This window comes from Balearica regulorum, chromosome 20, assembly GCF_011004875.1.
Source record: "Balearica regulorum gibbericeps isolate bBalReg1 chromosome 20, bBalReg1.pri, whole genome shotgun sequence".
Taxonomy (NCBI): domain Eukaryota; kingdom Metazoa; phylum Chordata; class Aves; order Gruiformes; family Gruidae; genus Balearica; species Balearica regulorum.
The window spans coordinates 10,787,160-10,798,836 of NC_046203.1; the positions used below are offsets into that span (position 1 = coordinate 10,787,160).

Below are 11,677 nucleotides of genomic sequence, written 5' to 3' on the forward strand. Positions count from 1 at the left end.
AATGGAATTCATAGCGATGAAAAGAGATCTGAAGATGGAGAAATCTGCAAGCCCCCGCGCTGTCCCTCCCTATCACAGGGTGGTCACGATGCTCGCCCGCCCTGGGTGTCCCTCTGCAGTGCCTTCCCAGGGCGCTCAGGGTGGGAGGTGACGGAAGAGACCACGGTGGCCTCCTGGTCCTCGTGAGTCCCGGCTTGGCAGCCCACCGCAGCCATCCACCGGAGCCACTGGTCCGTCCGCCGGGTCACAGCCCCGGGGAGAACCGTCCCATGGGGTAACGCACCCCTCGGCAGCACCCAGTGCCATGCCTCCAGCCCAGGGGTGGGAAGGGGGCAGGAAGGACCCCCAAGGGGTATTTATTTGCCGCTCTCTGAGCGCTCGTGGGGAAACGCAAGGTTGGGTGAAGGCGGGTGCGTTTGTCCAGCGGGCGAGGATGAAGGGTGGTCCTGGGGGAGGTGGGCACGGCCAGAGCAGGAATGAGGAGCTTCCATTGAAGAGCTTCCCGGCCTCGCCCACCCGCCCACCGGGGCAGAGCCGGGGGCTGCAGAGCCGGCCCGAGCCCCCCCCCCCCCCCCCGCTGCCGGGCTGGCGGCGAGCGCTGCTCCGTGTTATTTGTGTCTGCGCCTGCGGAGGGCAGCAAACGCCCAAGAAGCGCTTCAGACCCCAGGTAACCCTCCTGCTCCCCAGCATCTGCCACCCCCGCAGGCTGCGCAGGATGCGGCCCGGCCCCGGCCCGGAGCCCAGCGAGGGGGCTCGGTGGATCCTCCGCCCCCCCCCCCCGGGCACAGTCTCCTTGGGGTGCTCCGTCGGGAAAACCCTGGAAAACCCAAAGTGCAGCAGCCCGCACCCCCAGCAGCCCGGGTCTGCGGTGGATTCCACCCGGGGTCCTGGCACCGCTTCCACCCATCATGGTCACCGGGTAATGCTGGGTGCATCTCCTCCCGGCACTGTCCAACCCTTGGATGGGGACAGGGATGCTGTCATCATATCCTGCCCCCCCCCCACCTCCCCATGGCCTCAAGCCCCCGCCCGAGGGCTGTCTCCATCCCCAGCGCCTGCTCAGCTGGCTGAACCCAACAACCCCCTTCGACAGAAGCCAGCACACCAGAATTCCAAGAAAAGCTCTTGCAGGAACTTGCCAGTGTCCCTGTTTCCCCTGTGCTGTGTGGGAATCACTCCTGCTTCAGGGAAAAAAACCCTGACATATGGTTTCTGGCCCATTTTGACCTCAAAAAGTACAAGCAAGAAGATCCATGTTTTGGCAAAGGATAGCATGAAAGTGTCCAAGCACGCAGCAGCTCCAGCCACGCTGGGAACATCAGGCAGCGTCCCCAGCGAACGGCGGCCAGGGCTGATCCTGGCTCAGGGAAAAGCCCCGACTGTGGCTTTACTGTCCTCCGCCGGAGAGGATGGTCCTGTCAGAGGGGAATCGCAGGGTGAGACCCAGGAACAGGTACAAAGTGTTTGGCTGTACCACAGGGCTGTGTCCGGCCAAAGATATTTGCATGTTAGCAATGCAGAGTCATACGATTCCCCAAATTTAGCAAGGGCTGCACAGCACAGCACGATGAAAGCTGAAGTACTTCAAGCCACTGGTACAGTTAGGGAAACAAATATGAGTCTTCGTGCTCCAGATTTAGTTCTTTATTGATTTTCCAGCTGCATCCAGGAGTCGCTTGTCCCAGTGCTCAAATTACCCATTAAAGACATCGTAGGAATGAGACAGTGTTGTGGTTTTGGTGAAAAACATTAAGCATCCCAAACAGCAATTTCTGGAAGGAAAATTTCTCATTCTTAGGGTGGGGACCAGGCTACATTTATTCTTGAACAGCTCAGAGACACCGAGCGCTCCGGTCCAGGGCACGGCCCCCTCCCCGGCTGCCACTGCCCTCGCTCCCCGCTCTGCTGGCAGCACCATGACCTGCAGGAGGGACTCGGGGTTCTCCATTCCGCCTTGTCACCTGTGTTGGATTCAAAGAGAAAGGTAAAACCAGTTTCAAAATCCCCGTGAGTGCACTGGAGTGGACATGATGTCCCCTGTCCGTGCTACTGGTACCACTCACCTCCAGGTAACCCTCTCCTTGGTGACTGCAGCTGGGTCACATCCTGCGGGTCCATCCCAGGGACCTGCCTGCTCACAGTGTCCCCGGGACCAGAGAGCTGTCCCCTCTGCCTGCACCTGACTCCTCCCCACAGCTGCAGCATGGAGGGACCCCACGGGTCCGGCCCTTAGAGATGCTGTTGACACCCCATCTACATGGAAATGCCCTGCCTGGGGGTTTTGCTCCACGAATACCACCCACAGCCCCCCTCTTTACAGAGACTCCAACACAAGGAGCCGCACCGTGTCCCCGCGGTTCAGCAGGGTGCTGCCCTGGGCTGCAACAGGGGGATGTCCCCAGGCTCCCCTCCCTCACCCAAAGGCGTCCCCGGAGGAGACAGCTGCCTCTCGCTGTGCCCATCGCCGGGCCGGCTTCGCTGACTCAGCGGCGCACACCCTATGTAAACGCCTGCCAGCTGCTGCCCCGGCCGCTGTTTGCTCGGGCTGCGTCGCTCTGTTTGCCTTTCAGGGGATCACGATGGAGGGAGATGGCCTTTTGGCCACTGGCAAATGGGGCAAGGCAGCTCCAAGCACCTGCCCCAAGGATCTTCCAGCATCTCTGTTCCTCCAGCCCCTGCCTGGGGCCAGTGCAGGCTGCTCAGTGGCTGCATCCCTTCAGCAAGACCCAGATTAAATCCTCCACAGAGCTCTAGGAGCTACAGAAAAATGCACCCGCCGCAGCATAACCCAGCTGCCACGCAGCCGGGAAAATTATTTATTATCATTTCCTTGCAACAGAGATACGGAAAAAAAGCACCCGCCCTCCCCAGGTGCAAACAGCAGCAGCTGCAGCTTCCACGTAGGGATCTATGTACATCACGGTGTAAAGTCCATCGGAAAAAAATTCAATCCAAGTTTTAAAAAAAACTCCCCGCGTACAACCTAAAACCAGGAACCAGAAAAAAAAGTGGTTGAGAAAATAAGTTGGGCCCCTCCCTGTTACTATAAAATATATATATTTCTAAGGCGACGTTTCACAAAACCAGAAGCGAGGTTCCTAAAGAGTCTGAGCTTGCAGCCGAGGACACCACACAGGCACAAATCCCACGTGAGAAGCTAGTGTAGAAACGAAAACCTCCACCCACCCCACAGCCTCAGTGGTCAGTATAGTCCTTGGTCTCCACCCCGGTCTCGTTGAGCACCGTTGTCCTCATGATGGCCTCGGTGACCGCGTAGGGGTCGCAGTTGGCTGCCGGCCGCCGATCCTCGAAGTAGCCGTAGCCGTCTTGGCCGACCTGGCGCGGGATGCGGATGCTGGCGCCTCGGTTGGCCACGCCGGCAGAGAACTCAAAGATGTTGGATGTCTCGTGGTGGCCCGTGAGCCGCCGGGAGTTGTCCCTGCCGCCCCGCGGGTCGTAGACACAGATGTGGTAGTCGTGCCGCTTGCTCAGCTTCTCGATGGCGGCTTCGATGTGTCTGTGGGAGAGGAGAGCAGGGTTGGGGTTGTCAGTAGGTCCATTTGGGGGGGTGCTCCCATGGCCAGGAAGGCTGTCACCCCCTCCTGTGCAGGGATGAGGACAGCCCCGGAGACACTCTCAGATGACCCGCTGCTTTTAAAATAAAGTGAGCTGGGACGGCCCCAGCCCTGCCCGGTGCAGCCACCCAGGTACGGAGACACGCGCACTATGGGGAGCTGCCACACGGCCAAGGACACCCCAAACCTCCCGGGTACATCCCAGGGAGCCCCCCAAGACTCACTTAAGACCCCCTTCTCTCCGCATCTCCTCGGTGCTGTAGTTGGTGTGACACCCGGCGCCATTCCAGTTGCCGGTCATCGGTTTGGGGTCCAGAGTAGCCACAACCCCAAAGTCCTCGCAGACGCGGTGGAGGATGAACCGAGCCATCCAGAGGTGATCACCCATCTCGATGCCTTCGCATGGGCCCACCTGGAATTCCCACTGGAAGGGGCGAGTGGATGCACCGGTGAGGACAAGCAGGTTTGTGCAATCACATCCCTGCCACCCCCCCGCCGAGGGCTGCCAGCCTGGGGTACAGCTGAGCTTTACCTCTCGAGAAACAGCAATGGGGAGGAGGAGCATTGAGTTAAGCAACAGGACAGCTTTGGCATGCAAAAAGAAGGGAATAAATCGCTGATAACTAATTAGAGCAAATTGGGGGGGGTGTTAATTAAAATGGAGGTAAATAAGCACCACATTGCCTTTGAGGCTGGCGCTGGAGCTGCTGGCGTGCTGGATCCCCCAACTCACACTGCTAACAAGGCACGGGCCTCACGAGGAGCCTGTTAGTCCTTCCCAGGGCTGATCCCTCCCCGGCTGGAGTCGGGGTTGCGCCACCCACGGTGACTAAGCAGGGGGTGACGCATTTACGGCTGCTGGCATGGCCTGGCTGAGACGGAGCCCAGGATGCAGAAAGCAGCCAAGAAGGACCCTGAAGAAGTCAGGGCAAACAGCGGGGTCATTAAAAGTCCTGCCTCAGCGACACCGCAGATAAGCCCCCTGCTTATCGCCGCCACATCAGCGGCAGGAGAGTCAGCGATTCGCAGCTGCAGGGCCAAATCGCCGTCGGTCAGTCTGGCCACCCGCCTAATGCAATCAGGGACTCCCTCCGGCTAACAACCTAAATCAATCCAAATCCCCCCAGCTGCTTCCCAAGGCCACATCCCATCCGAGCTTCCCAGCTCCCAGGGTAGGGGAGCAGGACGCAGAGCCCCAACGCTCCACGTGCTGTTCCTGCAGCCTGCCCCGGCTCACGCCATCCCCTGCATCCCTGCTCCGTGGGGGAAGGAAAGCACACGGGAGCACCCGGCTCCGCACAGGCTGCCAGAGCTCAGGCTGAGCTGTTCAAGGAGCTCACCTGCCATTTGGCCCAGCTGCGATTTCACTTGCCCGCCCCAAAAAGCAGGGATTTGCACGCCAGAGTGAGTTAGGAGAAAATCAAACACGCACGTTTTCATCCTAGCTGTGCGAGTACTCCCATCTAGACAAAACCAGTGCAGAGAGTCACTGGATTCAGCAACCCGGAGGAGCGGGGAGTTGCTGGGTTAGTCCGGCCTCACACTAACTTGTATCCATCCCTGGAAAAGGGGGCTGCGCGGGGCCGTCCACACGTACCTGGGAGGGCATCACCTCTGCGTTGGTGCCACAGATCTTTACCCCCGCGTAGAGGCATGCCTTGTAGTGGGACTCCACGATATCACGCCCGTACACCTTATCTGCTCCAACCCCGCAGTAATAGGGGCCTGGAAAGGAAAGAGGAGTCACCGCCCAAGTAAAGCTTTTGGGAGCAACAACAACACTGCAGTGTAATCCCACCACTCCCAGGTACCAGCCATCATCTGGCAGAGCATTTATGGGAATTAAATGGTGCTGTCCTCCACGGGGGGCACCGAGCCACCCACCCCTACTCCAGCAGCGTGAGCAATTCATCTGTGCAACCTCAGCCTTATCTAGGCAGTTAAACAGGACTTGTAATGCATCAGCTGGGAGGTGGCCAGGAGATAAGGAAAGCTTGGCTTGGTCTGCCTTGAGGCACCTCGCTGACGCTGACCCTTGGAGCACGTCAAGCATCCGAGATTGTTCTGACAACAGCCGACATTGTTCATGGCTAGAAAGTTAAACTCGCAGGGGCTTTATATGGCTCTTCCTCATTCAAGCAGGTCAGACGAAGATCTTCTTCCCGCCTGGGGGAAGGGAGATGTTGAAAGCGGCTGGTCCCCACAAAAGGCTGATTAAGTCAGGTTGGGAAACCCCTGGCCCTCTCCCAGGAGCGAGCACTGGGGCTCACTCGCACTGCAGGAGGGCACGATGTGCCGGACCTTTCCCGAACAGCCACGGGGAGGAGGTTTTTCCAGCCCTTGCCAAACAAGTCGTGCAGCTGAGCTGTTTGTGCAACCAGGGTCTGGCGGGAGCGGCACTGCCGGCCGGCTCACGTGAGCCACCGGGCACCCGGCGCTCTCGGCAAACAGCTCCTGCCCGGTGTCAGCTGCGATGTGCCCAAGGCTGGGGATGGGATGCCTGCTGCCGGGCAGCGGCAGGGTGGGGGCCGAGGGGAGCACTTGGGTTGTGGAAGGGAGGGAGCACTTACCCTGCGGGCCAGGGAAGCCGTTGTCGGGCCAGCCGTAGGGGTGGCCGTTGATGCCCAGCAGCGTGTACTCCTGCTCCATCCCGAACCAGGGATGGCTGTCCTTAACCAAGTCCATGACTTTCTTGCACGTGTGTCTCAGGTTGGTCTCTGGGAGCAGAGAGGTCCAGGTTAGACGCGTGCCGTGGGAAGGCACCCCCCACGCTCTGCTCCATCCCACTCAGAGGTCGAGACTCCACCGCTGCCAAGCGCTTCCCACAGAAGCCTTAAGGAAACGGGTGAGAGGATCCCCCCTTCCTGCAACACGCTTTGCTCACCAGTTTCCTCCCCGCAGAGCTGCTCCATTGCCACAGCAGCAGGCCACAGGCCAAAGGGTTTAATTAGCCTAAAACCACCGCCGATGGCCCACGAACATCCTCCTCTTATACACCGAGACACCAGGAGCCATACCCCAGCCCTGTCCTGAGGGCACCCGGCAGATCTTGGGAACAGGGACTATACATCTCCCATCACTACTTCACTCCCATCCTCTTTCTACCCGCCTCAGTTTAATTATCCTTATCTTTCTCCTGCTCCGTGGTTTTGGTTAGCATCCAGGCTGGCTGGCCCTGGCTTGGCCCTTCGTGGTGGCAGGGGTGCTCAGAGCAACCGGGGCTTTGCCAGGAAGATACAGAAATCAAAGAACCATCCTGACATGGGACAACATGCCAGGCAAAGGGAGTGAGAGTTTGGACTGCAACAGCAGGGCTAAAAAACTGTGGTCACAGGCAGGCAGCAAATTCTACCCTTAAGTAGCAACAAAGGACCCCAGAGCAGCTACGACAAAGCTCAGGGCGTGGGGCTGGACAGGAGCAGTGACATCTCCCTTGCACTGCTGGGAGAAGGGGGGGGGAGGCAGTTTGCCCCCCCCCAGAGCCCACACAGCCCTGACCATCCACACAGACCCACCCCGGGAAGAGCCGGAGGGTGCACCCCCTCATCTGCGGGGTGCCGCAGGGCTCTGGGCCGAGCTCTGGGCCCCGGCTCCAGCCCCAGGAGCTCCAGGGCCAGGGACTCTCCTTAGAAATTGCTCCGGCGGAGGAGCTGCTGGGCAGGAATCTCAACCAAGACACTTCCCCCGCGGCTGAAAGGCATGACGCTGTTTGAAGAGGAACCAGCCCCGTCTTTCACCATCGCTGCCCGCAGCCTCTCCTCTCCCAGGCAGATGTGTGCATCACCCCGCAGATGCCGCCTCCCTCCCCCCACGCACCCAGCGGGGACGTGGCCCTGCTTTACTGGCAAATAACCGGCTATTTGCTGGCAAATAACCCCTCCGGGAGCCCCTCGGCGTGTCCCTGCAATCCAGCTCCCCCTGTTCTGTCTGGGCCTTTATCAGACGGACAGGACAGACACCGGGACTGCAGACTCCTGCCCGCAGCGATAAGACTGAGAGCCGGCGCGCTCTGGGGCTGCTTACAAAAGGTCACCCCAAGCCAGCCCGCGCTGCCCCAGACCCACGTCCCTCCTGTACTGCAGCCATCCGTCAACGAGGAGAGCGGCCACGAACCCGGCGCGTTAAAACCCGTGCCGCTTCCAGCTCCCCAGCTGTAACCCCGCAGCCCCGGGGGCTGGGTGCGTTCGGGCTCAAAAACCGGGTGACGCCTTCGGCACGCTCGAGTTGGCGAGCGCCACAAGCTCCACATCTCACTGCTTTACTCCTCACCCTGTGCAACTAAAACAGGTTCCTGTAAACAACCGCCTCCACCAGCGCTTGAATTTCGGAGCCTCGGGCCAAGTGCTCGGTGCTGAGCTGCTCCCTGGGACCAGCGGTCCAGAGCGAGCGGCCCCTGGGAGGAACAGCACCCTAAATAATAAGGGGTGACCTTCGGGAGCTGAGGGGTGTATGCCGGAGATGCTCACCTGCGGGTTTCCTGTTGTACTTCAGCACTTCGCAGAGCACCAGCTTGTTGGGGTCCAAGCAAAAAGGGTCCCTGAACATGCGGACGGGTACCAGGAACATGTCGCTGTTGGAGCCCTCCGCCTGCGCCGTGCTGGAGCCATCGAAATTCCACTCGGGGACATCTGTGAGGCAGGAGGGGGACAGAGCGGGGAATGGGGTTGAGGAAAGGTCTCTCTCATACGGATCGTGCCAAGTGCTGGAGGCTTAGGCCCAGGACGGAGCGCCCAGAGGGCTCTGAGTGCCGCAGGACGACGGCCACAAAGGTTTTCTTGCACATTCCCGGAGCCCGGCGGTGCTCCCTGAGCATCAGTGTGTTCACTCTCCCCAGCACCAGCAGGGCACAGGCAGGATCAGCCCCAGCCACTTCACCTCCCTCCGCCAAACCCCATCCGGATGCCAACGCGTCTCCATGCCTGTTTGCCCGGTGGAAAGGGGCGAGGACCTCATCCTCCCCTTCCCACCCAGCGCTAACAACAGAGATTACGGATTAAGCAAACCGCAGCGACACAGGCCGGATATTTACTCTGCCGCTTGATATAACCCCGTGAGACAACTGCAGCAGCAGGTACCACCAGCAGCATGCAACCAGGGGGAGCAAGCGCCAACTCCCACCACCCAAAGCACCCCAAAACTTTTCCCCGGCGATGCTCAGGGCCCTCCACCACACCAACCACCATCCGGAGCGGCGTTACCTTCAATACTCTTCGGCTCCTTGTCGAGGGTCCTGCTCTTGCAGCGCACGCCCTCGCCACTACCGTCGATCCAGACGTAGGTGACCTGCACCAACCCATCCTGGGGCAGCCTCACGTACTGCTCCCGCACCAGCTTGTTCAGCCTGGAGCTGTGCGACACCGACATGGCGACGGCCCTGCGAGAGCGTGCAGGTGAGGGTGGCATCACCCCCTGCCCATTTCCCTCCCTTTATTTTAAAAACAACCCTCCGCCCCCCCTAAAATAAACCACCCCCGAGCCCCCTCCCTCCCGCCCGGCGCTGCACGGGCAGCTCGTCCCCACCGCGAAGCGGAACGTCCCCCCGCGGGACTCGAACCCGCGGACCCGCCGCTCACCGGCCCCAGCACTGCCCGCGGCCGCGCCCGCCGCCCTTTATAAGCGCCCGCGGCCGGCTCGCGCGGGGAGGCGGGGCGAGGGTGGCCCCGCCCCGGGGCGGTGACGGCAGCGCGGCGGGCTCCGCCCCCCCGGTCACTGAGGAGAGAGGTTTGGTGCGATTAAAACCAGTAACTCTCATATTGTTAAAATATCGCCCTAGTGATAAACAACGCCGCATTCGCTAAATCACTTGTCGTTCGTGAAAGACCAACAGTGAAAACACGATTGGCCACCCCCCGCCCGCCGCCGCGCGTGCTGCCCGCGCTTTGTTTGTGTAGGGTCGCCCTGCCACGTGCGAGCAGGTGCTCTGTCCCCCAGCCCCGCTCCGGGGTGCGGAGCCGGTGAGGCCGGCGTGGTGTGTTCCCCCACTCCGGGACACCCCAAAAACCTCACCGGGACCGTGCCCTGCGGAGCTGCTGGGCCTGGAACGGCCGGAGGGCCTGGCTGGCCCTGGGGACACGGGCAGCCCATCACTGGGGGGACAGGGGCAGCCCATCGCTGGGGGGACAGGGGCAGCCCATCGCTGGGGGGACGGGGCAGCCAGACCCCTGGGGACACGGGCAGCCCATCGCTGGGGGGACAGGGGCAGCCAGACCCCTGGGGACACGGGCAGCCCATCGCTGGGGGGACAGGGGCAGCCAGACCCCTGGGGACAGAGGCAATCAGATCCCTGGGGGGGACAGGGGCAGCCAGACCCCTGGGGACAGGGGCAGCCCGATGCCTGACAGCCCTACCGCCACCGCCGTCCCCCCACCCTGCCCTGGACACCCCAGGGACGGCTCCTGCCCACCCGGCTTCAGCCCCTGGCAGCTGCGGTTGCCTCTGGGGTGTCTGTGCCTTGAAGGAACGAAAGGGTGAGGGCTGCAGGGAGAGCTGCCAGGAAAACACTGGAATCACCCTCTTCAGCCCCTCACATCTACAAACTGTTGAGCTAAAGTACAATTTTTTACATTTTTAAGCACCGGAGCATAGTTAAGTACCTTTAAAACCCAAAACTATCCACGCGCAGCAATGGCTCTGGTCCAATTTACAGTCAGCTAAAAAACCGAAGCCAACAGGTGTGAACTTGAGTGGGTTATTTCAATATAGCAGCAATTTCCAGCTATCGAGCCGAACCCAAATCTCAATTAGATTAATTAAATGGGCTGCTGCCTTTTCTGTTTTCCATAGATACGGCGTTACAGGGTTCACGTTTGTTAGAGCAGACAGATGCAAAACGTGCCAGCGCACAATCGGGTGCGAACGCAGACGCAGCACAAGCAGCTCGTGCCGGTGCCTCCCGGGTGTTACCTCAAATACTCCGGTATTTTTTTTCTGGGAGGATTTCAAATAAACCCCCAGCAAACCCAGCCAGGTGAGCACACCGTGACTCTCCAGCCTCAGTTTTTAAGCAGTTTTTCAATATTACAAGAGGAGAAAAGCCTTTGAAGCATGACCGGGCTCCGAAGCAGTTTGGGGGTTTATTATTTCCCCCGGTCTTTAAGGCAGACTCATGCTTGCGGCTGCCTGACTCACCCCCAGGAATGTTTTTCTGCAAAACAGTAAAACATCTGCACTGGTGCAGCTAAAAAACCACCTTCATGGTTGATGCACGCCCCCCCCAGGACACTTCCTCGCCAGGCATGGACCCACAAACTGCTCCCCCCCCCCAGCACCCCTACCCCCCCAGCACTGACCCCAGACCCCCAGCTCTGTTTTTCTTCTGAAGGTGTTTTGGTCCCACAGGCAGATAAACAACTGGGAAGAAACCCGAAAGCATCTGCAGTTGCATAAGAACCAGGAAATGAGATTGGCAGAGAGAGAAACAAAACTTAATTGGCAATTTTGGTCCCCGAGTGGTGACATCAGTGGCAGTGGGCTGCGGGCAGGTCAAACGTCACCCGCCCCACCGCCCGCAGGCACTGCCCCGAGCAGAGCCCGTGCAAAGCGGGTTGGCATCCAGGGGTGTGCCCGAAGGTCCCCAAGCAGCGGTGGCAGAGCCGCACTGGTCTCCTCTGTGTCACCTGCATCCTTGAAGCCGCCCGGGTGACGTGCAGGGTCTCCTGTAGCTGAAACTGGGGTGCAGCTCCAAAGCAGCCACCTCCCTCTCTGGGGTATTTTAGGGACACATCCACGAATGTGGTTGCAAAGCTCAGCATTTCCTCATTCCTGTTTGGAAATCATCCCGCGCGGGGCAGCAGCGCAGGAGGAAACGTACCCCTGGGTGTGCAACCCAGTGGCAGCGTTTCCTGGAGGCGTTGCAACACGCGGCCGAGCCAGCGCGAGTGATGGTTGTGGCGGCGGCTCTGCCGGATCCCTTGGCTCTGTGCACCCATCGCCATCCTGCTCGGGGAGCTGGAGCCCACAGGACTGGCCTGGGGCTGGCAAAGCAGGGGCTGATGCTGAGCTTTCAGGAAAAGCAGGGAGGACAGAGATGGACCTGCATCCCTTGGGAAGCATCGCAAACCCAACCCGGGGAGAGGCGAACCACCTCTCCGGAGCCTGACGGG

General features: G+C 60.2%; 1 protein-coding gene across 5 annotated transcripts; it reads right to left on the reverse strand.

The window, feature by feature from the left end:
• Positions 1 to 1,622: 1,622 nt before the first annotated feature.
• Positions 1,623 to 11,291, reverse strand: LOC104631947 (glutamine synthetase). Of its 5 annotated transcripts, none has more exons than XM_075772303.1 (7): positions 11,192 to 11,291; positions 8,774 to 8,949; positions 8,042 to 8,203; positions 6,146 to 6,292; positions 5,173 to 5,300; positions 3,800 to 3,999; positions 1,623 to 3,517 (listed from the first exon to the last, which is right to left on the reverse strand). In XM_075772303.1, the coding sequence occupies exons 2-7, from the start codon at positions 8,937 to 8,939 to the stop codon at positions 3,196 to 3,198; spliced, it is 1,125 nt and encodes a 374-aa protein (XP_075628418.1). In that variant the 5' UTR covers positions 8,940 to 8,949; positions 11,192 to 11,291; the 3' UTR covers positions 1,623 to 3,195. The 5 variants fall into 5 exon arrangements, with proteins under 5 accessions (XP_075628418.1, XP_075628414.1, XP_075628416.1 ...); XM_075772299.1 differs by lacking the exon at positions 11,192 to 11,291 and adding an exon at positions 10,865 to 10,947; XM_075772301.1 differs by lacking the exon at positions 11,192 to 11,291 and adding an exon at positions 9,149 to 9,187.
• Between the last annotated feature and the right edge of the window lie 386 nt (positions 11,292 to 11,677).

What these genes read in the sequence shown, in the direction of transcription:
- LOC104631947 (XM_075772299.1), bottom strand. Translation starts at nt 10,947, where the DNA reads ATGCTTTCGGGTTTCTTCCCAGTTGTTTATCTGCCTGTGGGACCAAAA. An exon ending in AACAGAGCTGGGGGTCTGGG is followed by an intron (nt 8,950 to 10,864) that starts GTCAGTGCTGGG and finishes ACGCTCTCGCAG; the next exon opens with GGCCGTCGCCATGTCGGTGT. An exon ending in CGGAGAGAAGGGGGTCTTAA is followed by an intron (nt 3,518 to 3,799) that starts GTGAGTCTTGGG and finishes CCTCTCCCACAG; the next exon opens with ACACATCGAAGCCGCCATCG.